This window comes from Epinephelus lanceolatus, chromosome 7 (assembly GCF_041903045.1).
Source record: "Epinephelus lanceolatus isolate andai-2023 chromosome 7, ASM4190304v1, whole genome shotgun sequence".
NCBI lineage: Eukaryota > Metazoa > Chordata > Actinopteri > Perciformes > Serranidae > Epinephelus > Epinephelus lanceolatus.
The window spans coordinates 31048138-31075753 of NC_135740.1; the positions used below are offsets into that span (position 1 = coordinate 31048138).

Consider the following 27616-nt stretch of genomic DNA (forward strand, 5'->3'; position numbering starts at 1 on the left):
GCACTGTTCGCCATTGCCACTTGCTCTCCCCTTCTGCCGGCGGCACGGGAACGCACATATGCAGTAGAACAGCCAATAGGAACGCAGTGGTCTGAGCTGACCTTTGATTGGTTGATGTACATCGGCATGATACTGATTCTTTAGAGGCTGAACACAGAGCCATGGTGAGGTGCAGAAACCTATTGTTTGTCTCAGACCACTTGATTTACATTATGTTTAGAGGATATTATAAAATTTTTACTCAATTATACAAAAACAATGTTGCCTACTGGAGCTTTAAGGGGGAGATGTTGACGGTGGCCGAGAGAGGTCACAACACACGCAAACTTGTGTTTTTTGTTGAATACAGCGACCATTCACTCGGGACTCGCACAAAAAATTGGCATCTCTTCTATTTTCAGGCTTGCTCGTGAAAGCGGCGTGACTCGAGCAGCGTGTAGAACGGATGCGGTGTGAATGCTCTAAACTGTTAACATGCTCGCCGAAATGAAAACGCAAGTTAACAGCGACTGTTCACGAGCACTATGCGAATGCATCACTTGCGGTGTAAATGAGGCCTAAGTGAAAGCTAACCCCAGTTTTATCCTGTTTGGTCTTTTGCCTCACTATTCTATTTTTTCTTTTTTTTGGCACTGTATGCACGATTTTCATAGCCTCCGACTGGATGCATGCTGCTTGGTCTGGCACCTGAACCCTACTTTGTTATACTGCCCTGACCTCACTTGCGTGCTGTGCCCAGAACAAAAACTACCTTTTCCTAGGATGGCAAAGACATGTCCTGTCCTTCTTTCCCTCTGATTGGCTAGTATTCGTTGCCTTTGTTAGTTGGGTTGGTTAGGTCAACAAAAGCACATAGTTAGGTTTAGGCAACAAAAAAGCATATCATAAAAATCATGGTTTGGCTCTACATTCATATGGGAAACAAACACTGGGCTCCTGACTGAAAGTCCGGGGTTTGATGGACCCATCAAAACTAAGCAGTGCAGATCAAACATGAGCTAAGATTGCCTCAAATGGTTTTAGAAAATCTAAAACAAGATCCTTTGTTACTGGCTGGCCACCATGTTGTTTTTGATGAGGTTGAGCAACTATCTTTATGTTCCCCACTAACAGGAGCGTTTATTGGTCAGTGTGACACAGTGTATTCTGGTATTTGTAGGTTTTCCACCACTTGTGCAAAACTAAATGCCACAGCCATTTTTTCTCCGTCTTCTCAGGTCATGTAGCACCGATTTCAAAAGTATTTGCATCTTTCTACTGCATCGACAGCCCAGTTTTATGAAAAGACCATCTTTCCAGCAGTGAAATTCTTCTTGCATTGTTGGTGAAAAAATGCAGAAACTATTCCTGTAAATCATCTCATATAAACAGGCATACCAAAAATCATTGCTTGGCTCTTCTCTGTTGGCTCAATGTGAAGCCAGGCATCCACAGGTTCAGTAAAACTATTTTCTGTAGATTCTTTATAGGCTGAAAAAACGAGGAAAGAGGAAATAATACTTTTTAAAAAAGGCAAAAAACAAAAAACAGTTACCAAATAAAAGGCTTCTTTCAGTAGCACCTTTTTGTCAGGAATAATAGAGCGTGGCGATATCGGAAGGCTTGGGGGAATATATGGAGCATATTTGTGCAGTAACTCAAGTGGAATTTTGGCAGAACTCACAGACTATCACACTTCTCCTGTTTTATTTTCATTGCTGAAATCAATTCATCTCAGAGCTGCTGAATCTTTAACGTAGCCTACCTTTTATCTTCTGTCAACCTACTCATACCTGAAAGGGGTGTAATGACCCACTTTCTCTCCTTGTCCCCCGGCGACTCCGCCGCTTACCACGTTTGACCACCTTGCTGTGGTCGACTACAGTCTGCAGCTGCTGTTAATTTACAGGAGCACTGTGCACCCCTTTTTCAGCTCTGAAGCATATATGACTAATCACACCAGTCATTTTAAACAACTTGAGCTCTCTCTGGCAATAAATCACCTTGATACGTGCTACTGTGCCCATAATAGAGCTGCGTTCAGGAGGGAGGAGTGCTGGGGGAACTTTGGGAGCTATTCAGTACTTTTGGTCAACACACTATTGTGAAACAAACTCAGGGACTGGGACATATTGTTCTTCGATGTGTTGTTTGTTTCTATGATCTCAATAAAAATCAAAGTGAGAACAACAAAGGGTTGCATTTCCTTTATACAACAGCTCAGGGAATATGATGTTTCCCTGGACTTTCTGCTTAAAAAGTAAATATTTTCCTTTCTTTTTATCTTTTTTATTTTGCAGTTACAACTTGTACAAAATCCATAACACACAATCTTACTGCTATAAATACGCCATAGAGGCTTTCCAAGACACAAAGTTGTGTGGGCTGAAGCAAATGTGACACCGACCCGGGCTGAAAATGAAATGTTGCTAACGTACATTTAACCAATGTTTGATCTGCTTTCAACTTTCTTTTTTTAAAGTTTTAGCCAAACCCCAGATAAACTAGAAAGGGGAAATAGTGGCTTTTTTCTTCACCTCAATAACATGGAGAAAAAAGTGCCTCAAAAATGGCCAAGAGTTTTTTTTTCTTTTTTATCTTCACCTGCCAACTGTAAGAGAGAACAGAGGGACTTCACAAGGCCTTTAAAGATGGTGGTAAAGCACCTTTTTTTTGGGGACATGACAAATGATGTAACATCCCTCAAATTCCACAAGCCAACATGAGTTAGATATGGCTTCCTCAGTATCAACGACTAGAAAGTGGTAAAAGAGAATTAAACGACATAAAGGCCTGGGCTTCGACTGTGTTGTGCCATTTCTCTTTTCTCCCTGTCATTGTATTGTTTCATGTTGCATCTTCCCTTTGTGCCTTTCCCTGCCTGGTAACCACTGTGTGTCGAGCTGAAGAACAGTCTGCGGCTTGTCAGGAGCGCTGAATGAATCCTGTTGCTTATTGTTATCTCACAATCTGACACAGGCTTCAGCAGACAAAAGACTGCAAGGAGTGACTGCAAGCAAGCTTCTGAAGTATGAGGCAGACAGTCACAAGGTGAACGACCTCTATAATGGATACGTCTCCTTGTTGCTCTGCTGGTTTTCAGCCATTCCACCTCCTAATAAATCAACAAGAGCACACTCTGGGATCCAGCAGCTAAGTGGCATTTAAGAAACAGCTTGTGAGAGCTGTAAGGCTGCAATTTGGATCATTTAGACGCGAGGCAATAATTTGGCCAGATGAACGGCATTAACAGCAACTGGAAAGTTTTTAAGCCACTCAAGCCACTAAAGGAAAAGAAAGTAGCATTTTGTTAAAAGTCAATGAAGGCTGAACTTCTTGTGGTTCATAAGGGCAAAAAAAAAATGCTTTCCATTTGCTCAGGTTCACTCAATACTGGGGATGTGACACTTTAAAATTCAGTGGCAATTCACCAACAGATGACAATAGATAGTCGCCTTGCTATTTATCAGTAGCGCATGTAGTGCATTTATCTGCGTGCCAACGTATGCATAAAAAAAATGTGTGTGGAAAGCAATAAAAGCCGGTTTGCATTCAGCTTACTGCAAAAATGCCAAGATAATGTTTCTGCTACATATACCAATAACAGCAGCTTCGGCACACATCCGTGGTTTAGTCAGGATGATCAAAGTCAGGAATCGCTACAACAAGAGCACGATCACCTCTCTTCTTTTATCCTAACACATCTGATATTCCCAGTGTTACTTCATCTGTGCCTTATAACATATAGAACGAGCCAGTGCTGCCTGTAACAAGGTAGGCTGTTAGAACAATTCCTAACAGAGCTTCTGGGAGATATACAGGCTCATAATTGTTCAAACATTGTTCACACCATGCCTCTGCCTTGAAGACACAATAAAAGAGGCAGTGATAGTCCTATGCAGAGACACTGGGCCATCACACTGGGACTATGGGTACTGATGAGAGGCTCTTGGTCTGTTGCCATGGCCCCTGAGTGGGTTGCATGTCACTGCTGCTCTGCCCTTTTTTTAATAACACTGAAAAATACTTTGAAGACCCAATGGGGGAACACAACACACTATGCTCCCAGTGGTCTGGGTCTGTCTATGCAGCTTAACATTGTCTCATACAATTACAAAAAAAACAAACTCTGGAGCATCATTATTTGAAAACTATGTGGTCCATCACGGTCAGACACTAATCAAAGACATGCAAATTAAGCACTCTACAAGAGCAAATTAATGCTTTTTAGTGTTTTTGCCACTGGTTGGGAGTGGAACATGAGGAGAGGGAGCAGCCAATATGACTGTTTTCTGTGAATGAGGTAAATGAGCAAGTTGGTGTCAAGTGGGGTCATGAGGTTGCTTTGGTTTAAGTATAAACATTAAACGCCCTTCATCGACTATTAGCTAATGTCACTTCCATTAACAACCTGTTATGTGGCCAGTTTAGGTCAAGTGTTGGAAACTGAAGACACTTATTGACGATTTACTTAGAGGCTAATTAAATACTTTTTGCAACGATTACAGTTGACAATTTATTAATTACCATGAGATTACTGTAATGGGGTGGATGCAGGGCGGACCTTTGACTACATAAGATTTAAAAAAACACGCTGAGGTCAGATCTATTACCGTCACAGCTGAGGTAGTTTCCAGGAAGCTGCATTTTGAAGGTTATGTGCTAACCAATGTATCCTCATACAATGGTTTGTATAATATCTAACAAATTAGCGCCCCGCTAATGAAGATATGTGCTTAATGTTACGTTTGGTGAGTAAGGTTTAAGTAAGTAAAGTTACCAACCTGGTCTCACTCCGAAACGTCCAAATCCGGCTTTTGGGTAGTGACTTGTGGTGTCAGACCCTCACGATAAAGCCGCCCTTTATCGTCAGCATGATACGTGCCAGGCGCTGTCGGGGGAACGTGGCGGGACAAGAACGAAAGTCAAAGTGGTGAAACTCCAAGTAGGGTGACATGGCTTCCCAGAACGTCAGCAACCAACACACTCAGGGTACCTTTCACATCATATCTGGACGGTTCATGACCAAACATTGGTGTGTGACAAGGTTGGAGTGAGAACGTGTTTAAGTAACATAGGTCAGGTTTAGGGAAAAGAAACATGGTGATGACGTGCCTTATAATCACTCTTGATACAACTTTCCCCTTCGCTCCCATCAGCGAATTGATCATGTGATTGCAGCCTTCCCAATTACGAATTCTAACCCAAATTATGACAACATAGTATTAATTATACTCCCAACTGACCCTTTGCTACATCCCATCCCTTGAACGCAGAGTGGCCAATCATAGTGTAGCATTGGCCAGTTCAGACAAGGGTCTGATATGGCTGGTTTTGTGGATTTCGAGCTAAACATTGAGCCTGGGGCATGTGTAACGGTGATACTTGTTAGCTGGAGAGGTTGGAAGGAGATTATTTTCATTGTCTTCTGTGGCAATCAGCAGTGATGTGGTGGTTCACTTTTACACTGTGATTTGTAGCCTATAGTTTGGCTTTAGCTTCTAACTATCTTTGTCTTTTTAACCTGTTGTTGCTGCTGAGTCAGTTTGACATCCTGGATATATCCTTCGAACACAGACTGTAGACCCCTCTGTCTGCTTCTCTCTGGAATCACTGTTTAATTTTTCCAAAAATATGATATTTCTTCAGGGAGTGCAGTTAGTTACAGTGTGGGCTCCATGCTAACTGCGACAGCTTGTCTGACCATCACAAAGGGGCGGGGCTTAGCGAAGGGTCAGTTATGTTGTTCTGCAAAAACATAATCGCTGCCTGGATTATATTTATATGGAACAACTTTTTGAGTGAATAATCAACCCCTTAAGCATTTCAATTGTTTGTCATGTGAAATCGTGCAACACCAGTGAAGCGAAATGCAGCTCCTCCAATTTGTGCATTACAATTTGGGCCTTTTTTGCTTCTTCTTACATGAAGCACTACATTCATCTACCTCAACAGAATCGTGAGGAGAGATCTGTGGTTGTGTCCAGGAAGCTAAACCCCTTGAGGTTATGGAGAGATCATGGTTTCAATTAAATGTTTATAATCATATTATGTTTTGTGACTCACATCTATGTTGACTTTTTCTGCATCTCAACAAGTGCTGCCAATACCTAGACATAACCAAAAAGTTTAATAACGCTAAAGTCACTATGCAACGTATCCTCATGCAATGATTTGTATGATATCTAACGTATTTTGGTTAGGTCTCAGAAAAGAGACATGATTGCGACGTATCCTTAAAACAACTTAAAGTTCACCTGGTTTCACATGGTGCCAAACACCAGTCTCCTTGGGGAAAGTCATGTGTTTGTTTGACCCATCCACCACCCTGACCTGCCTCCATACGCTCACTTTCAGCCTTTATACTACTTCCTTCTTTATTTCTGTCAATGTCTCGGTCACGTGATCTCAGCCCTCTCAATTATATGTGATATACACAAATTACTGGCTCATGATTACATGGGTTATGTATGAGTTGTGGTGCATTACTTCCCGTAGTATACCTATGAGTAGTGGATGACAACGACCTGCACTACACGTAGATATTGTTTTACAAGCAGTGTTGTGCATGTTCACACAAATTTTCAGAATTTGAATTTTGTTCGAAGTTTGCAATCCCCAAAAAGTAAACATTTACTTAATTTCCCCATCTTCTTTGATAAAACAAAATCCTGTGGTCAGAATTTACTCATAGATACGACTGGTCGCGTGCTTTAGAGATAAGAAATAAGCTAAAATCAGGTGAAGATACACCGGGGAAGAGGACAGCAGCTATTCAACTTCCACACACACGTCTAAATGAGACAAAACATTGTTACCATCGTTAACAAATGCTCTTTGCAAGTTTATAATATAACTGAAATTCCAATTACCACCTTCAGAACGTCTGCACCTTGATATATACATATATGAAACCTGTCCCATGTAATTATTACTGCAGAAATATAAGAAAATGAGCTGTTTCTTTCTTTAGTTACTTTGTTAATATGACTATACAGTGTAATTGTCCAGTGATAATAATAATGCAGTTTTAGAGGTGTAAACTGGTAAAGTCACACAGCATGTGTTAGGATGTTCAAACTCCAGTCCTGATAGACAGTGTAAAAATCTGTTTCTCAGCAGGAATGAATTTTGATATTAATATGTAGTGTATGACAGTATTGTTGTTAATTAAACCCTGCAACATTTCACCCAGGCTATTATTTGTTCCTGCCAGACAGCTAATGAGCCCCACATTATCTCAGCGAGAGACAAAAGCCCAGAGGACACACTGTACTTTAAGGAGCCTGAGACCCCTCGCAAAACTGGTGGGAAGAAAGCAGCGTTTCCAAAACGATGCTTCTGTGAGCAGAGGGAGCAGGGAAAAAAACAACAAAAAAAACCAGCCATCCTCCTCCTTTTACATTTAACATGAATTGGACCTTTCCATTTCATACATTCATGTTGCAGCAGCTCAGGCAGGTCAGTGGGTCAGCTCCGCTGCCACCATGAATACCAGGAAAGAGATCTTGACAAGCTTTATCACCGTCAGCTGACAAAGTGAAGTACATTTTCTGGGCAAATGAGACACAGCAGCCAAGCAGCAGCTGTCATCCATCATACTCGTTGTGATGAGTGCTGGATAACTACACATCCACCACACAATATGAAAAAAAAATCACTGTACAATACTTCAGAGTGTTCAGGCACATCAAAATATAATGCATTCTAAACATGGTATTAAGTGGTTCTTTGGGCAAGTGGACCATTGAAAAATCATGACCGTGTGTCAAACACCGAGACACAAAGAGGAACAACATGGACGCACAGTACATGTATATAAGGAGGTCCAGCTGCTAATTAGACAGCACATTATTATTGTTTCTGTTGTGGCCTGCTTTGGAGGCCGACAAGATTTTACGCCCCCTGATGTGAAAATCAACTTAACTTTAATAAGCCAGTCACAAGTTGGAGTTATTAAAATCAGATCATGAACCGTTTCTTTTCATGCATTTTTCTCATTAATTTCTGTGCAAATGAAAAGTGGAAGTTAAATTCTGCCCAAACTGAGTTTTCAAACACAAAAGACAAAATTTCCCTACTCCATTGTGACGACCCTCCGGCCTGTGTCATTGTGCCTTGTTTGCTCTTCTCTTGCAGGTACATAATTGGTAGGCTAACTGGGAGCACCTGAGCCCAGTGCTCCCAGTCACTATAAAAGCTGCCACATTAGGCCTCCCAGGGAGACACTCTCCATGAGCTTTGTTTGCTTCCCTTAGCATTTTGCCCACCAGTACTTCCCACACATCCACTCACTTACACCCCGGACTTTAGTGCCATCCACATCTCATCTCTTTTGCAATTTAATTTGTTTTTGTGAATAAATCAATTAAATGGAGTGCATGTTTGGTCTCTCTCCCTTTATTTGCCATCGTTCTTGAGATGGTCATGACAAATACTTACTGACCAAGATAGGCTTCTTCATCCCTTGGTTCTGACTGACATGTCTGCCTAAAGCATAATAGGTCCCCTATTATGCTTTTCCTTATATTCTGTCATATGTATAATGTTAGAATGATGGATGTTCATATTAAAGCTTCAAATAATGAGGTTGACATATGTCAAAGTAATCCCCCTGAGCTAAAACTTAAGGCTTCACACCACTTCGAATACTCCATTTCCAGCATTTTCCCTACTATCGAGACGAGCCAACGTCAGCTCTTGAAAGATATTATTACATGGTCATCTGCTCCAGGCACCCAACTGTAAGTGTCTACATTACATACACTGCTACATGAAGCTGCATGCTAACAGCAGGGAAACATATAATCTCGGTAGCCAGTGTTGTTAATTTCCTCCCACTTTGGGATCATGTCCAGCTGTGTTGAGAAGCTTTTATTGTTGGTTTTCTTAATGGGAGAAAGTGCCACTTTAAACAATCATTCCCTTGCTGCCAGAACACTGTGGCATGTAGCTACATGCTAACTGCAGGGAAACATATAATCTTGGTTGCTGTTGTTTTTAATTTCTCCAAGGTTTTGGGTCACATTCCTGCTGGGACATGTCCGGTTGTAACATTTTGGTTTAGAGGCTTTCACAGTAGTACCGCTTTACACTGTCACCATCACTCTAGGGCTGCAATGACAGAGACGCAGAGATACGGAAGACCTGAAAATGGTGACCAATCAGAGCAGACTGGGTTTTGTCAGGAGGGGAACTCAAAGAGACTGAGCCTTCTCAGACAGAGGGTGATTACAGGTGTTCCAGCACAGACTACAAGATGCTCTGTAGAGTTTTTGACCACAAGTGCTGCTATTGAACAAAAAAGCCCTGATGAAGACCTGCAGTGGTCCAAGCATGTTGGCTCTTTTTACGATTTACCCACAACAGTAACTGCTTTTTAATATTTACTTCCTCATTTTTCTATATTTTTTCGGAGTGCTTGGAATGCCTTCCTGTCGCTCTTGTTGTTTCCCGTTCTCCACAAGCATCTGACTACGTTTGTATAGAGCAACCAGTCATCTCTCTCTTTTGCTAGTGGGCAATGTTTACATGAGCTAGTCCCTGTTTTGTTTGTGTTCTACTACCGCAGGCCCAATGAAAAACATAAATTCATGCATGCACGGACACAGGTGGTGTGACACACATTAATATAAACTGTGTTTGTTTACAAGAAAACTCCACAGGAGAGTGTAATTATTAAAGAGAGATAGTCTTCTCATTAGAGTAAGCTGTCTATACAGTAGAAAGATGGAAATACTTTTAAAATGGGCTCTATATGATCAGAGAAAACAGAGGAAAAATGGCTGCTGGCATTTGCTTTTGCTTCAAGAGGTATAAAGCCTACAACTACCAGAATGCACTGCGCCACACTGGACCAATAAGCGCTCCTGCTGGTGGGTGATGTAATGCGAGCTGGGACGTTTTTCCACAGGAAACAATATGGCAGCCAGCTGGTAACAAACAATCTGGAGTTACAGTTTCTGAAAACATCTGAGGTGAGACATAGCAAACACAGTATCAGAAACCTGGTTTATATTTAATCAGCACTGCCTAGTTTTACCCTTTGACCTCAGCTTTTTCAGCCTGTTTTTACAATACAGGAAACAGTATGGAGCCCCCTTCCTGTTCACACATTCTAGTGTTACAGCCAAACAGTGCACTTAAACATGTTCCTGAACACAATTTAGGGGAGACATAGGCAATACTGTGGAGGAATCTTGGTTCCTGTATGATCAGCACATACAGCTTCTATACTCTGTCTGTGGTGGCGGCATATGAAAATGTGAAAATACACCCTGCAGTTCGAGCAACAGCCTGAGAGCCAGTGAAAATTTGAGCAGGGAGATCTGGGCGCTGGTAAGATGGAGGGAAGTTTAACATAGTTCATTACACATATTACCCACATTGTTATGATACAAAGCTGGAAATCGGCAAAGTATCCCTATAATCATTTTTTGTGCTGCTTAAGCTATTTTGTCTTCCCCCCCTGTAGGGTCACGTCCCCTCCTTTGTTTTCAAACTGTCACATGTGATGCTGAAGTGATACCTGCATTAAGTCCCAGTAGGTCAGCCCACCAGCTGTATTATCCAGTATGTTGAAGAATAATTTTTTATACTGTGACTTCACAACATCTGGAATGACTACCTCATCATTAATGAGCTTCATTACAGCTCTGAAAAGTGAGCTGTCTGGCTTACTTTGCTCATTTCCTGAGTAAACACTTGAAGTTTCCCTGGATGAAAGATCTCCTTTAAATAGTGTTATTTTTGCTGATTTTTCATGTTTATTTCACCAATTTAAAAAAAAAAGGCCCTAACGAGCCTGGCAGGTCTGGATGCATGTCATTAAAATTAGCTAACATTCCAACTTTTAGAGCTGTTACAAGTTCTCATTTTCTCACATTAAAATATGGCTAATCAGCTCAGGTTATTTAACATGAAGTGTTAGACTGAGCAGCAGACAGAGACCTGAAGGGATGATTTAACTGCCGCTCTCTGCTCACACATTGAGCAAGGTGACTAATGGGGCAAACTCACAAAAAGTCAATGCAACCTTTTAATTGCTGACAGATATATAGCCGAGCACTCTGACATACCCATTTCTCAGAATAGAGATTTACTCGTTTCTAAAATCATGAGAGTTTACAGCAACATAAAAGCAGATTTTTGATCTGCAACCTCAAATATGTTGAGAAACGACAGACGAACAGAGTATTTCCAGTTTGTTGTTCACTTCCCTGCCTCAGCATTGTGGCTGTGAATGCACGTCGAGGCTATAAGCGGTGCAGACTTACTGGGAGAGCGAAAGTGGATGTGAAAGCTCAATCACATTCTAAATTGTACAACAGAGCAGAGGAGTCTTCTTGGCAGTCACAGTGGTGAGACAGAGACGAGAGAGAAACACAGAGTCTGGAAAAAAGAAAAGGCGAGCATTTGTGTCTGTTTACCCAGCGCACTGTACATACAACATGCTGCACATGAGCTGCTGGTGGATTGGCAAAATGAAGTACTGGCAATTAAGATGCTGATCCTTCCTACACTCGTGCTATTCTAGCTTCTAAAAAGAAAATCACAGACGTGCTAAAGTGCTGTATGGCACAATAAATAACTCCCAGTGGGCTTTGCAGTGCTGTCACACTCTCTGTAGCAGTCACTGTCCCAGAAGAAGGCAATGTGCCACAACCGCCATGAAGCCTTCCTACCTCAGGCACTCCACTGGCAACAATTTAAAACAACTCTCTTTTGTTCTTCCCAGTCTGCATCCCCTCCCTCTTCCTGACTGCTCCCTGAATAGAGGGCATAATGCATCATCTTAGGAGGGAGCCCGTAGCGGCCTAATTTAACAGTCAGGGAGAAACACCAGTGGACACTGGCCTGCTAATGAATGAATGAGCCTGACGTGTAAAATCAGAAAAGATTACAGACTGAGGGGCAGGCCCCCCAAAAGGTCCCGCCAAACCAGCTGTTTAGATAAGCCCTGTTGCCTCCCCAGAATAATAATTCCTCCATGTGAGACACGGTAAACAAACACAGAGTAAGGAGAAGCTGTCTTGTTTTGTTCCTGGAGACAAAAAAAAGACGATAGAATCATATCATGATCAAATCTTGTGTCTCTCTCCCCTGTTGCATGTTGACATCTGGACACTGAGGGGACTGTTGGGTATACACAGTCTACGAGCAATAAATAAACAAAGGGGGGCCCGGCCTTGAAAACCCATACACCTGTGACCAGTGGAAAAGCAGCAGGCGCAGCAGTGTTCATTAAAGAAGCCGGGCCTGACAGTGAGGCATTTAAGAGGCCATCAGGAGCGACAACTCAGCAGCTACCTTGGGACCGGAGAGGGAAAGGCATCAAGGTGAGCAATGCAATTTCAGCTTGAATAATGGAGCACTTTCCTCAGGTCTGACATTCATGTATTTCTCAGGCAGTTTTGCCATACAGCCCAACAACACCTGTGAGCTCTTCAATGTTCCACAGGAAAAACTGGTTTACAATGTCTACAGGTCCACAATCACTCTGCGCCTGGCTGCTGGTCTGCAGATAATCTCGTTCAAAGTGGTTCATGAATTAAAAATAGCACTAAATATGTCAAATGTAATGATGTGAAAATTTAGATGTTGGCTGCCGTGCACTGTAAGGCAACGTCGACGTCTCATTTTTACTCTTTACAATTTTTTAAAAATAACTTCGTCAAGGCAAATTATTCTCAGTTTTCTCTTGGATTCACCCGCCAGATTCCATTTTCACGGAGTTGCTGATGTAAACTGGTAATAACAGAGGATTAATTTACAAGGAGGCAAAATCCCCCAGTGAGACTTGTGGCCCAGAACAATAATGAGCACATAGTAAACAGAAATTTGCCGTAAGCCAAAAGAGAATGCAGAGGCACCTAATCTACACACTGAAACACACAGTGCACACCGATGCGTACACATTTGCATGCACAACCACGCCCTCACACACACACACACACACACACACATGCAGAGAAAACGATGGCAAACTATCTTCCCCAGGCCTGTGTAACAACATATGTTTTCAGGTAATTAAAAGACGATCCCAAGTGGTTGTCATGTCATATTGAAATACAATGCACAGAGCAAATTACCATTCTGTGGTTATTTATATAAAGCCGGGTGCATGAGGTCACGTGAGAGAGGAGACGAGAAGTGTTTCGTGGCTGCAGTCAGGCTGTGGTTTTAACTTTAATTAGAAGTGCTGACATCAAAGTGCTCTGTAATATGTTAGATATAATATGTGTTTTATTTGAGTGATAGCCATAAGTAATTGTTTTTAGTGCGAGTACACGAGTTAAACTATTGACTGAGCATAAAAGTAATTTAAGCAGTCGTCAATATGCATGAGAGTGTGCAAGAACCGATTTTTTTGGGTGCAGAACACATTTTCTAATCAATGTTTTTAGTAATTAGATCCAGGGCAGCATTAGAGTTTCCTTTGCTTGTTATCTTCAAAGCTGTGGATCCTCGGATTTGTCAGTTTTGATCCTTCACTTGAAAAAAGTCCAGTTGAGAGCGGAGTATCCCTTGTTTTAAAGCTGGAAGTAAGGCGCCATACTGTTCAACACCACCTAACATTAGAGTACTTCCTAGTGTGCTCCGGCACCTCTTTCATTTTTCAGCTGTGAAAGGGATGTGACTTTTGCAGCTAGTTTGCACCTCTCACAGTCTCAGAATCTGTCAAAACAGCTGGAGGAGGAAGTGAATTCAAGCTGAGAGGGGATCACATCAGGAGCTCTCTCTGCAAACTTGTTTTACACTTGTGAATCAGTTCCTGCACACTTCTTTTCCAATGATTATTACTTTAAAGAAACATTCAGAGCATTAATACAGCAGCAAACAGCTATTAACTTTGTGAAGATATAGTGGAGTAATGGTGTCCTGAGCAGAGAATGAAGTCACGCTCCTTCTGTGTAAGTGTTGTAATCTGCGCTTCTCTGTTCTTTGTTGTGGTAGACAATCCAGCTGCCTGTGCATCAGTGCATGTGAGTGTGTCCCATGGGTTAGCTAATTGCTAACACTCTGCACTGTGCTCATAAAGCTGATACCTGGAAAGAATCGTTGCAGAAGTGTAGCGCCCTACTTCTGCTTCACTGTTAGCTCTGTTAGCAATGTTACCGTTGTTTGCATTGTTTGTCCAATTAGCTGCCAGCCATCTCCATGTTGAGAGCCGTGTGCAGACAATCTCTGTTAATATCATATAGAGCTTCTTCAATACATTGTGTGCTCTCTACAGTTTGGTCATCAATGCACTGGCAGGTTTTGAGGTCTTTATGCATGTACTAGGAGCACATGTTCCATTTGTGTTTTAAGGGTCCAGTGCGTGGGATTCAATGGCATCTAGTGGTGAGGTTGCAGAACTGACATTTTTTTACATGTGTGGAGCTTGTAGGAGAACTACAATGGCTGATGCAAAAACATGAATGGTCCTATTTAGAGCTATTTAGAGGTTTCTGTAATGACAATAAAGGGGCTTTCACACTGCTGCGCCAACCTAGTCTCATTTTGAAGTCAATGATTATTAGCACTTGGGCAGTGACTTTTGGCATTAGACATAGCCAAAAAAGCCATCCTTTCATGTCAGCATGATATGCGGCAGGTTTCTGTTACTGTGTAACGGTGCTGGCAGCATCGGGGGAAACACAACGGGACAACAATGTCAATTAATGGGGCGAAAATACAAGTAGGATGGGTGGGAGTGGTGATGGATGGGTCCAGCAACCACCAACTTTAAACTGGAAGGACGGTGTGCCAGCAGCCATTCCTCCTCTGTCGTCCTCTAATGTTACCTGTTGGCATGGCTGCTGGAAGGCTTTAGCTCTGGAGATTGGTGGTGTAACGTTACCTGTGAATGCTGTACCCCAGTGCCCACAGAAGAGGAATGCCTCTGTTGCAAGGAATGGGACCGTTTGCAACCTTAGCTAAATGGTAAACAACAAACATGGCAGCACACCGGTAAGGTAAGACAACACGTTTACATGTCGTTTTCTATATGTTCTCTGACATTCATCCTAACGATATGAGGTGGTCTTTGTGGAGAAAAAGCTTGTTTAGTGGACTAACTTTGCACTTGAAAGGATGCCCGTTCAATTACGTTTTAACAGGTCTGACGCTACAGCTGTATCTAGGCTAACGGCTAACATGCTAACTATTATTTCTATGTCACTAGTGACTTGAAACAAATTTAGGACGATAGGAGACAGGTTGAAATAAACCGAAATTTCCCTTTAAGGACGAGGAGAGGGGCTCATTTGATTGGTGTGATGTGTGTAAAACCCACTCCACGCCTTCTCTCCTCCCTCTTTCCGACTTGCGCAGGTAGGAGGGACGGAGGTGGGAAACAGGAGTAGCTACGCCAGGTGCACGGTGTGCCAAACTTGCAAAATCTACCTGGCCACACCCAGTTGGCGAAGCGCAAGTGCGCTGCGCCCCCGCCTCGCCCGGTCTGCGAAACTAGAGCCCCTGGAGTTATGGTGCCAGCAACTTGTAAGGACAACCAGAAGAAAAACTAGACCTGGGAAAACTTTTTCACCAAACTTCAGATGACTGGTAAACTGTCCAAATATGTAGAAACCTTTGGTAATTTCACTGATTTCCGTTGTCTTGCAGCTGCTTTTAAAAGTGCTTTGCTTATTGGAGGAATGCTCTTGCAGGTAGGTGGTTGTCAGGACGATTACTGCGCGGCAGTGTGAAAGCAGCTTTACAGTCACCTAAACAACATGGTGGACTCCTTGAAAGAGACCCACTTGATATGTAAATATAAATGGCTCATTCCAAGACAACAAGAATCAATATTTTCAGGTGATTATTAACTCATGAAAACATAGTTCTGATGATTATATTCCATTCCTGCCAATAGATGCCCCTAAATCCCACACACTGGACCTTTAAACCTGCATTAATTGATATTTTGGCACGACAGGCTGTGAAAACAACACCAATATATTATCATATTATAAAGTTGTTATGGCAACATTAGCATTCATACGGGGACATTTCTGTCCACCTGCCAATGTGAGTCCAATATTCAGTCTCCTTTTTCGCTCTTTCATTCTCTATTAACTCCCGAGGGAAATATCTGGCTCTTGAGCTGCTACATGTTCCACTATGTTCACCAGCTAACTTTGTCTGTCAGCCTCGTAGTGCTGGGCAGGAAGTGTACAGTGAGTTTATGAGAGCTTCAAATGACACCTTTTACACATGGGCGGATTGTGAGACAACAGGTCCCTGGGCACATGGTCATTTAAAGGTCCCCACCACCTCCTACATAGGAGCAAGACACACAGACCCTGAGCCAATTTGGCATCTCTTTGTAGTCGTTGGGCATCTTTTAGTCTCTTTGTAGTAATTTTGTGTTTCTTTGTGATTGTTTTGTCTCTTTTTTTGGGTTGTTTTGTGTCTCCTTGCTGTTTCGTGTGTCTAAAGCACTATTTGGATGGGATTAGTTTTACATGGGCACGTGGGGTAATGTCACTTTACCACAGGACGTCAGTAATATTAATGGCCGATTCGCACGGGATAAGAAATATCAGTAAAACTACCACAAGTGGGAGGGGTAAATCCATTCACGCACCGCCGTCCCGTCCTGCCGTCATGTGCGTATGATGGGACTGTCAAAAGCACCATGAAATTGGGTTCGAATATTTTCGAATTAATTTAGTAGAGTTTGAATAATATTAGAATTTATTATTATTATTATTATTTATTTATTTTTACAAAAAAAAAAACACACAAAAAATAAGATGCTTATTGCTGACGCAATATGAACGTGACACTCGGATGAAAACACCCGTTCTGACCTCACTATAGTGCCAGGTATGATCAACTTCTGTCTCGCTATCTGAGCAATGTTTGGATACTTCAGTGCGTAGTTTTCCACCACAAGAGTGGATCCTGGTCGGTTCGTAGTGGTGTCTCATTCTGGTAACGTTTCATCTCTTCTTCAAAAAGGGTAGGCAGGGAGGCAGCAGGTACAACACTCTCCCTGTATGTCTCCCCGAACAGGTCACACATCACGGACAGCGCAGTGGGTGGTGTTGGTGCAGCGGGCTCCTCTGTCGGCGCCTCTCCCTCCCGCTGTGTCCCTCTCTGGCCCGGCTCGTGCGCGAGCCATCTCCGCCCGAACGGGATTTGCCGTGATATACATTATTGATAGTATTAATTAATTATTAATGATATTCGAATGATCAAATTTAGGTTCGAACTTATAAAAAAATAAATATATTTGAATATATTTCTAACTTCGATTTTTTTTTTTGACCGCCCTAACACACATATTTACTGCTGGTCTATTCGCACGGGATTAGTATTACCTGAGGTAATTGTCCTGGACCCTTTTACAGAAGGTAAAAGTCGCGGTAATCTTTACTGACATCATGCGGTAATGATTACTGACATGGCACATTCGGACGGGACTAAAATCTATGGTAATTATTACTTTACCCCTCGTCCCTATGCAAAACTAATCCCGTCCGAATAGGGCTTAAGTGGTAATTTTGTGTGTCAGAATTTTAGCCATTTTGTTTCCTGTCTCGTTGTTATGGCCTCTTTGGGCCTCTTTAATTGTGTGTCTCTTTCAAGTTGTGTCTGATTGTAGTAATTTTGTGTTTCCTTGTGGTTGTTTTGTGTGTGTTTATAGTTGCTATGGTGGCTTTGAGGTAATTTTAAGTCTTTTTTTTTTGGTTGTTTTGTTTCTCTTTGTGGTCATTTCAGGTCTCCTCATGATTGTTTTGTGTGTCTCTGTGGTAATTTTATGTCTTTTTGTAGTTGTTTCGGTCTCTTTAAGGTAATTTTGTCTCTCCCTGTGGTTGTTTTGTGTCTTTTTGTAGTTGTTTGGGTCTCTATGAGGTAATTTTAATTAATTTTTTGGGTTGTTGTTGAGTGGTTGTAGTCATTTTGTCTCTCCTCATGGTGGTATTGTGTGTCTTTGGGGAATTCTTATGTCAGCATTTTACTCATCTTTGTCTCTTTGTTGTCATTTTGTTTCCTTTGTAGTTGTTGGGGGAAATTTAAGGTGATTTTGTGTCTCTCTCAAGTCCTTTTGTGTCTCATTGTAGTCATTTTGTGTTTTCTTGTGATTGTTTTGCATCAGTTTGTAGTTGTTTGGGTCTTTTTGAGGTAATTTTATGTCATTTTAGTTGTTTTGTGTCTCTTTGTATTCGTTATGTATCTCCTTGTTGTTTTTTTGTCTCTTTGTCATTATTTTCTGTCTCTTTGCAGTTCCTCTGCATGTCTTCGAGGTCTTTTTGTGAGTCTGCGTCATCATGTTTACTCTCTTTCTGGTCATTAGGTGTTAATGTGAGCGACATTTTGCCATTGAAGGCCAGGAGGCTCTCTGTCACTTTTGGCCCCTGTGCCTGTGCCCGATAGACCCATTCAGTAATCCATCCATGCTTTTACATTACACATTATGTTTTGATGCATTGTTAATATAGAAATATTGATCAGTGCAGCTTTAAAGAGTAACTAATTCAACATCATCTTATATAAGGACCGTCCGTGGACTCTGGTTAATCTTGATTTGAGTATGTTTCCTGGCAGCCTGGAGCTGGGGAGATAATTAAAACCATCAGAGCCATGGTTACAGTTATGTATGTGTCTGTGTGTCTTTGTTGTATCAGATCTAATATATTCCATGTGTGAAAGGAATCCGAGGGAAGCATTTTACTTTAGTTGAATATGAGTTGTCACCAGAATGCTCATCTATGTGCTCAAATAAAAAAACAACCCCCACTCAGCTGCTTCTTAAAATAAATGATGTACACTCCCCTTGGCTTCAGATCCTGTGCTCTGCTGCCCAGAGTCTATACATGTAGGTGCCAGACGCTGCTCAGGATTAGCTGGTGAGTCAAGTGTCCTGCTGCATTGGACCCAATACCCATTCACCAAACAAGGTGCTGCCGGCTGCCACGTCGATGCAGGAGAACTAATGCATCCATATCAATCCATCTTTTTACCTTCAGAGTCGTCTCCAGATAGTTTTACTGAGGATACATACCTGAGTTTTACTGTCCTGCTGTGTCTGAGGGAGCGTCCTTCCCATCTGACAGACAGGTCAATCTCCTTTGAAGTGGCTCCGTCTCACTCACTGATGGGGAGGCCAGAGAACGAGCCTCCCCCTCAAGACCCCATTAAAGCAAAACCCAGGGTCCACAGGTTTGATATTCATCGCCTGGGCAACCTCTGCCATCAACACATTTTGTGCCACGTGAGAATGATCACAGCTTATTAAAGTGGAAATAATGACTGCTCTACCTCCGGCATGAAATATTTAACAAGGACAAAGGAGATGGCTCAAAGGTGATTCATATCTGTGTTGAAAGGAGGGAACGTGGACAATACCGGCTACGCAGGAAGTGCAGATGAACCTTGGTTAACCCGGGCTTAGAAGAGACTGTCGGCACTTGAAATTTGTGTCTTAATGGAGGCAGAAAGAGCAGAATGGTGAAAGAGGGTGTTCTGAATTAATGTTTATTAGGCATAACAAAGATGTTGGTGTAACAGCGAGCAACATCCTGCACGGTACATTTCCCTCTGTTCACCTCATAGCATTTATTGCACAAAGCAGACACTCAGGTTTGAAATGTATGTGTTAACCATCATTTCATTGTAATCATTTCTCTCTCATTCGCAAAGTGCTCAGAACGTATAGAGCTTCCAATTCCTGGATGTGAAATTATTGATGTATTTTTCCTCCTAGCTTTGGTAAATTAGCTTTTTTGGCCCCTTGGGAAAATGAGGGGAAAAGAGCCGAGTGAAAATGTTCTCCATCAAGTGTGATTGAATTGGATTTTACAAGATGAATTGCCAGGACAAGAGTTTATCCCAATTACATTGCCAAGAGGTTTCAGTCCTGCTGCAGCCACTCTGGTCAACAGCAATTAGGGTCAGCTTTGAGTTATCAGAATCCTTCATTGTGAGAAGATGTTTACAATGCGAGCAGAAAGTAGATAAATGCAACAGGCCGACATTCGCAACAGCAAAAAGCGGTTTGTGGTTTGGTCCAAGAATTCATGAAATTACAGATCTGACAGCCAAAACACGAGCAGAGCAAAACACAGCTGTCTTTTCCATAGCCCACACATCTTTAAATCTAGTGGGATACAATGCACACGACAGAGACTGCCTTTGGCTCTTTGTGTGGCTGTCCATTTTCCTTACTCTGGTTTTTCTATGTCTTTGACGTATGATTTGCTGATGCGTCTTTCATCTGAAGACCACACTTAACCACAGACAGTGGCAATAAGGCTGGTGACTGGCAAACAATGAGGTGATAATTATGTCTTACCTTCCCCAGACTTGGGCTCCACAGATATCTCAGGCTGAAAACACACAGAGCCAGAACGAGGAAGACCAGAGCCAGAACCAGAGCCACTCGCTGATAGGTGTGGTACTTGGCCTTCTTCTCTTTTCCCGCCTCTACCTGTGAACAACATACTGTAGGTTCAATATTATACATGGTGTTAACACAATACCTCACAGCCCGTTGGTAAGAATGAGTTGATAGTTTGACGTTGTGGAAAATATGCTTTCTTGCTTTCTTGCCAAGACATAGATAAGAAGATCACTCTCTGGACTGGAAACAGTGAACCTGGCTCTGTTCTAATGTAAAAAAAAAAAAAAACACAGCATAGCAGCACCTCCAAAGCCAACCCAATTGCCAGAATAAATGTCGGCATATGTTCTGCAAACCATGGATACATTACGTGTGTACATTATTATGTAGCAGATATCTTAAAACTTTATGCTTCTTTACATTTCAACAATGTTACAGTTTAACGGTGGTTAGATTTAGGCACCAAAACCTCTGGGGTATGGTTACGAAAAGAACATATTTTGGCTTAAAATACCAGATTTAGGTGGCACAATCTCCACTGGAAACGCAGCAATGTCTTGGTAAAAACAGCTGCTTTTTGGGGCAATATCCACGCTGGAAAAAGAGGGACGGTCGCTAAAAAAGCACCCACATTTGGTGCCTAAAATGCCACTGGAAATGCAGCAATGACTCACTAAAAAACAACCAGTTTTGTTGTTTGTTGGTCTCGAATGTCTGCAGTGGTCTGCAGCTCGGCAGGCATCTTACCCCCAAATTCCACCAGATGCGTGTGGGTTGCGTCTGTGCTCCGGAATGGCAGCGGAGCCTATACGTTTCAATTCTAGTCAATGTGTGTGTTTCCACCGACTGTGCTGCGTTCCAGCTCCGTCACAGCTGCGGCGCTCCGGAGCCCTCCACAACAGATACACAGGACTTCTATTTTCGCCGGATGCCGGAGCACAATGCAGCAGTTCAGCACAGAGCAGATTGTGCGGGGCAGGAAGTCGTGTCACAAACGCAGCCGGTGGGTGTTGACGGACGGACGGCGGAGCACGCAGCGGATCGTTCCGCAACCAACATGCATCCAGTGGAATTCCGACGTAAGTCACATCATATACTGCATCACTGTAGAAACATTGATATGATATGAATGTACAACGCCAACATTTTCTTCTGGTGACTGGGCTGCTAAAGCTCACTGGTTTGTGGTTGGTAACCCAAAACAACCCTTCATGAAACCTCATGTTGTTGTTTTAACTATTAGGTTTTTGTCGGGATTAAAGAAATGAGACATGATGGGTTAATGTGTGTGCTTTACAGGTGCTGGTGGACAGATTTTGTTATCATTACACAGAATCTGGCAGTTTCCAGTCTTGATGCTAAGCTATGCTAACTTGCTGCTGGCTGTAGCCTCAGATATAGTTGTAGAGTGCGAGGAGCTGCTGAGTCTGGAATTGTCTCCCCCCATTCTGTATTTCCAGTTCAACATTTTTTTATTTTTTTTAAAGATATTTTTGGGGGCATTTTTACCCTTTAATGGATAGGAGAGACAAGTGCGATAGGGGGAGAGAGAGAGGGAGTGATACACAGCAAAGGGCCACAGGCCAGAGCCAAACCTGGGCCGCCGCGGCAACAGCCCTGCACATGGGGCGCCCACTCCACCACCAAGCCACAGATGCCCCAGTTCAACATGTTTTTTTCAACAATATCTTCAATGTTACCTCACTTTGAAACACAGAACTGGATAATATAATGATCACACAGGCTGATGCTATAGTCACCAGATTTTGTGAACAAATCACGATGCAGTAGTGGCAGAATTCAGCCAAACCCCCAGATTTTGGGGCTGTTTCTGGTAGAACAAAAAGGAAATTACCCTTAAACTTAAAGGTCTATCTCTGTAGGGATCCTTTCCGTAATGTTGTGTAAACACATAGAATAATAATCTGAGTCTGTCAGTGGTGAAACAAGCTCTTTTGGTTGATGTAAATTGATGATGCTCAGTTGCCCCAAGGTATTACATTGCAGCCTGTCTCACAGCTGCTGCTCTGTCACTTGAAACTGGACCAGTTTTAAAAGCTCCTATTAGTCATTTACACACAAAGACATTGGAAAAGGGTTCAGGTTTAAATAAATACTGATGTTACCCTTTAAATACATAGGCTCATGCTTTTGATTTTTTTTTTTTTTATTATCAAAGAAGAAGAGTTTCATGTCCATTCAAGCTGTAGAAGTGCTCCAACTGTGAGTCACGTATCTTTGTCTACGGGAAGAAACAAATGGGACTTTTACATTCGGAGCAAGGGACGCCTGAAATATTTCCCTCCACAACTCTATTTAACGGAGATATATGAGAGTGGAATCAATCCTCTCATCTAACTCTCAGCAAGAACGCTTATAAGCGCATTTCCCAAAATGTCCAACTATTGCTTCAATGTATCATTTTCATGTCTGAATGCATATTTCCCCCTTTCAGTTTTCCTTTTTATCAGTATTGCATTTACTCCAAAGAGAGGCCATTTGATATGGTCTCTCATCTGTAAAATGTTTCCGCCAGCGAGGCTACTAATGACAAAAATATAACCATCCCAATGCCAAGTGCAGGAAAGAACAGACAGCTACAAGTGCTACAGAAAGGTTACGTTTATTAAACTTTTCCTTAAATGAAAACTCTGCCCACTGTAGTCAATTCCCCAAGCTCAGGCCACAAATTAATAAAGACGGGCTTTTGTTCCACAAGAGCTCCAGCAGGGAGAAAATGAAAGCTTCTCATTCACACTGGACCACTTTTGAAGGTCTCAGAGGACAACAGAAAAGCAGATATGTAAAATAAAAAAAAAGAACGAACCAACTTCAATTAGCAAAATTGGTGTTGCTTATCTTCGTCTCTTTTAAAACGATGATAAAGCAGCTTTGGTTTCCTATTGTGGCTGAGGCTGCTACCATAGTTAAGCTGCAGTAGATTGGACAGCACTTTAACATGCTGACTTCTTAAAATAATATGCAGGAATAATTTTTGGATAATACTTGAATGGGTTTTCTGGCATTTGGACTTGCATGCTGTTAAAATAATTATCCAGAATTAGGCATAGGCTGATATGAAATTGTCACTATTATCCTGGTGGCAGTAATTGTGATTACGGATAATCATTAAATATGCCTGAAACTCTTTAGAAATGGCATTAAAACATACTGGAAATACTTTACCTTACACTTTATAAAGAAACAAATGTTTTTATTGCATCACAGAGCGGACGCACATCTTACAAGGTGAAAAACAATCAATCTTAAAAGCAGGCTTTTTAACTAATGAAATTACATTATATCTTTGAATGTGAAGTCCGCCAGTGCTTAATCAAGCGAAACATTCTCACTCCGACTTCGTCACATATCGACGTCTGGTCACGTCCAGATACGGTACCTTGGGAGTGTTGGTTGTTGGCGTTCTTGGACACCGTGTCAAGTTCTGCCTGTTACATGCATTGTCTTCTTTTAAAATCCACATCCATTTTTCAGTACAACACCGCAAATTGACGTTTTTTTTCCTCCAACAACAAACACTCATGGTTTGGTTACAGCAACAAAAACACATGGTTAGGTTTTGGAAAAAATAACACAGTTTGGCTTCATAATCTTACGGGACACAAACACTGCTCTCCCAGGTGAAAGTTAGTGCTTGTTGGTCCCATCCACACCCCACCTACCCACCCTACTCAGACTTTCACCGCCTTAACTTTCCCCCTGATGCCGCAACTATAACCGTGACTGGACGCACATCATGCCGACGTTAAGGGACGGGTTTTTTCGTCAGTGTCTGATACTGCCCAAGCACCTGATTTCAACAACTTCAGAGTGAGACTTGGTTGGATTAAGATCTTATTCAGCCTGTTTATACAGAGTCCTTTTTAATATTGGTTGCCCAGCAGCCTCTTGCAGGACACAACAAAAATGATAATAATTATGATAATAATAATCTCTTTTTACAGGGCGCTTTTCATACAAAAGCTCAAAGTGCTTCACAGTGAAAGTGCCACATATTAAAACAAAAGCAAAAAGGACATAAAATCATAAAATTAGACAATAAAGAGACAGCAGATAATAAACTAAATAACAACCTTGGCGATGTTTCTTAAGTGATAAAAAGTTGTTTTGGTCACCATCTTTATGTGTGAAGTAAAGTTTTACTCTGAATCCAGAACAATGCCCAGGAATGTTACTTCAGATTTAATCTCTGGAGCCAGATACACAAGCTTATAAGAGATCTCTTTTAGCTTGGGGGCCAACCAGGAGTATCTCAGTTTTATTTTCATTTAGTTTCAAGAAATTATTGCTCATCCAGTTTTTTAACTGCTGCCATCCCAGTAGTCGGGGATCACAGGGCACTGTTATCATCAGGCTTGAGCAAAATATATAGCTGCATGTCATCAGCGTAGATATGAAAATTACGTTTATGATCCCTGATGATATTACCTGAAGGGAGCATATATAAAGAAATCCATTTATGACAACATGTGTTACAATCATATGCAGTCCCATCCCTACCCTGAATCATCCTGGAAATATATTTCACATAACCTTTTTATTTTCTTAAAAACTAAAGTATGTAGGTGGCGTGACGCATGAGAGGAAATAGCATCCAGCAATAACAGCAGTCAGACTGTGTGCTTGCTGGATATGGATTGAATTTCTGATTGGTAAATACATTACCAGCATGACTTTGGAGAAAGACAGAGGACACATTATTCAAGATAGCCCCCTAAACACTAAACCTTTGCCATAATGAATTCCACATTGTTAACGTTCTTTATTTGATATATTAGAGACAGTAGCCACAGAAGCGTGAGGCACATCAAAGTATAGTACATTCCTAAGGCATGATGAAAAACAGGGTGCTACAATAAGAGAGCCAGAAATTCCTTTCATTGTGAATTTTTCAGAGTGAAGGGAAAAAAAAACAACAAAAAAAAAAAACGGTTGTTGAAATCCTCTGCTCTCATGTGGCAGGTTGCATAAGCAGTGGAAACTTTACTAGAGGACAAACCTCTCTCTGCCTGTGCTTTGAATATCGAATACTCAGAGGAAGAGGGTGGGATTGAGGGACAGACAGATGGACGGACAGACAGACAGACAGACAGACAGACAGAAATAAAGGCAGGGATGGAGACAGAGTGAGCAGTCTGAGTGCGCAGCACTCGCCAACTAGTGTTTAAAGGTTTTGGAGTTCAGAATCAGCCAGGCAATTCCTCTTGAGCTTTGTGAGGAAGAGTGCCTGGAGCCCCCTGCTGTTATCATGCAGGGAGGGAGCTCTTCCTCGAGAAAACAACAGGGGGAAAAAAACAGTAGCCTACATAACCAATAAGCAGAGGCAGTGGTTTATCACACTGGGGTACGCTCATATTAGCATTTGAATTCCTGCAAAAAAACTGTTCTGGAATATGAAGCCACAGGTGATTTCTTAATCATCATCATTTTTCATCCATCACCTACAGTGTAGCTATGATGAGATTCTGCTGGAACACTTGCCTTTCCTTTGATGGACATTAAAAGAGTTTTTTCCACATACATATAGAAAGGTAATAACACTGTGCAGTGTAGGTACTTACCCCTATTGCTCTATTGTTCGCAAGTTCTGCAACAAGTGAAGTATGAGAAGTGGAGGAAGAAGAAGGATTTCAGAGCTAAAAATCCTCTCTCCCTCAATAATAAAGTCTCAAATACAGACAAGTCTTGGTGTATATTTTAATGCTGCTTGCGTGTGAGAAGGGAGGATATTGTAGATATAAAGCAAATACAATGGTTCAGGTGAGACTGAATATAAGAGTGGAAATAAAGAAAGGAAGCTAAGGTGAGAAGCCAAAAGGAATTAGATGGAAAAATTATTATTCTGAGAAAAACCCAGATCACTGAGCAAGAGATCAAGCAGCAGCTCCTTTAAAGAAAGACTTCTGTCATATTTTACTTTAAGCTTACATTCAAATATCACAGAAACCCCCCTCCCCACTTTAAACCACCACTACTGCCACCAACTCTTAATTTACTGAGTTGTAAAATTTTAAGGGTGCTCCCATTCCCATGACACTACAGTGACTTAAAATTCTGCACAGTATTCATAAAGAAACTAAATGTTGGAATTTATTTTAAATATTTTTTTGCAATTAATATAAGTGCAATAAGTCAGCCATAAAAAGAAAAAAAAACTGGACTCACATCTTTCCAAAGAATCTGTTGACTGCTGGATTGACTGCTTGCCTCCATGATGCAAGCCCACAGGAGGAATCTTTCCGATCCTTTTAGCTGGGGAAAATACTAACGTACTGCAAGGCAAAGAGTCCCAGCTTCATTCCAGTGCTGTAATTTGGGAGTGTGCTGAAGGGGAGGGAAGTTTCAGGTGGAGTGGAATTACTGAAACATTTGTGATACCCATTAAAAGCAAGGCAGATGTCTCTCCCGCCCGCCTGCCTGCTCCCATTTCAAAGGTGGGAAGCCACGAACGGATTCAGACTGAAAGACAAACCTTCTGTTGAATAAATTACATACTATACTTGGATGAAAATACTATAGTGAATCAGTACTTTCAAAAGATTCCTGCATGGAGGACACAAAGTTTGCATGTGGAAAAAAAGGAGTAAATTGTACCCACATAGTGCAGATGCTGATGTTTTCAGTTATATTTTCTGAAGTATCAAAAAGAGTTCAAGTACCTGCTCTTTGCTTTTGTTCCCTAGTCAGTCAGTCTGCACACTCTGCAACAAATAGGTACCGTAAACAAGAACTGAGACGACTGAATAGCAGCATAATGAAAAGATTCAGGCTTAAAAAATGAAAATAATTTGCACTTGTGCACATACGGGGGTAAAAGAGGAATGAAGCAAAAGCTGTAATCTGAAGACAGAAGTTTAAAGATCCCCTCCAGACATGTTTTCAGACGTATAAAAATCCTCAAATTGGAATAATTATTGTCTGAATGTTTTTTTCCAAATTAAAAAAAAAATCCACTCCTTCTTTTAGATAAAACAACAAACTAAATCTATGCAATTTGTTTTAAAACTTTAAAGGGACAGGTCATCCTAAAATCAAAAATACATATTTTCCTGCCTGTAGTGATATTCATCAATCAAGGTTCGGTGTGAGCTGCCAAGTGTTGGAGTTATGGGCTGTAGAGATGTCTGCCTTTTATACAGTATAATGGAACTAGATGTCACTCAGCTTGTGGTGCTCAAAGTGCCAAAAAAAAAAAAAAAATACATTTGAAAAACTCAACAGCAATGTCTCTTTACAGAAACCATGACCTGGTTACTCAAGATAATCCACAGACCTTGTTGT

At 41.6% G+C, this 27616-nt stretch overlaps 1 protein-coding gene across 2 annotated transcripts in view; it reads right to left on the bottom strand.

The window, feature by feature from the left end:
* tnmd (tenomodulin) overlaps positions 1–26682 on the bottom strand; it is a 76398-nt gene extending 49716 nt beyond the window's left edge. Inside the window, exons 1-2 of one of the 2 annotated variants that reach the window (XM_033632804.2) lie at positions 26501–26682; positions 20267–20401 (exon numbers count right to left, since the gene is read on the bottom strand). In XM_033632804.2, coding sequence (XP_033488695.2) covers positions 20267–20401; positions 26501–26548 — 183 coding nt within the window. In that variant the 5' untranslated portion in view covers positions 26549–26682. The remainder of the gene's footprint in view (positions 1–20266; positions 20402–26500) is intronic. The other variant, XM_033632803.2, reaches the window with a different exon arrangement.
* Positions 26683–27616: the final 934 nt, after the last annotated feature.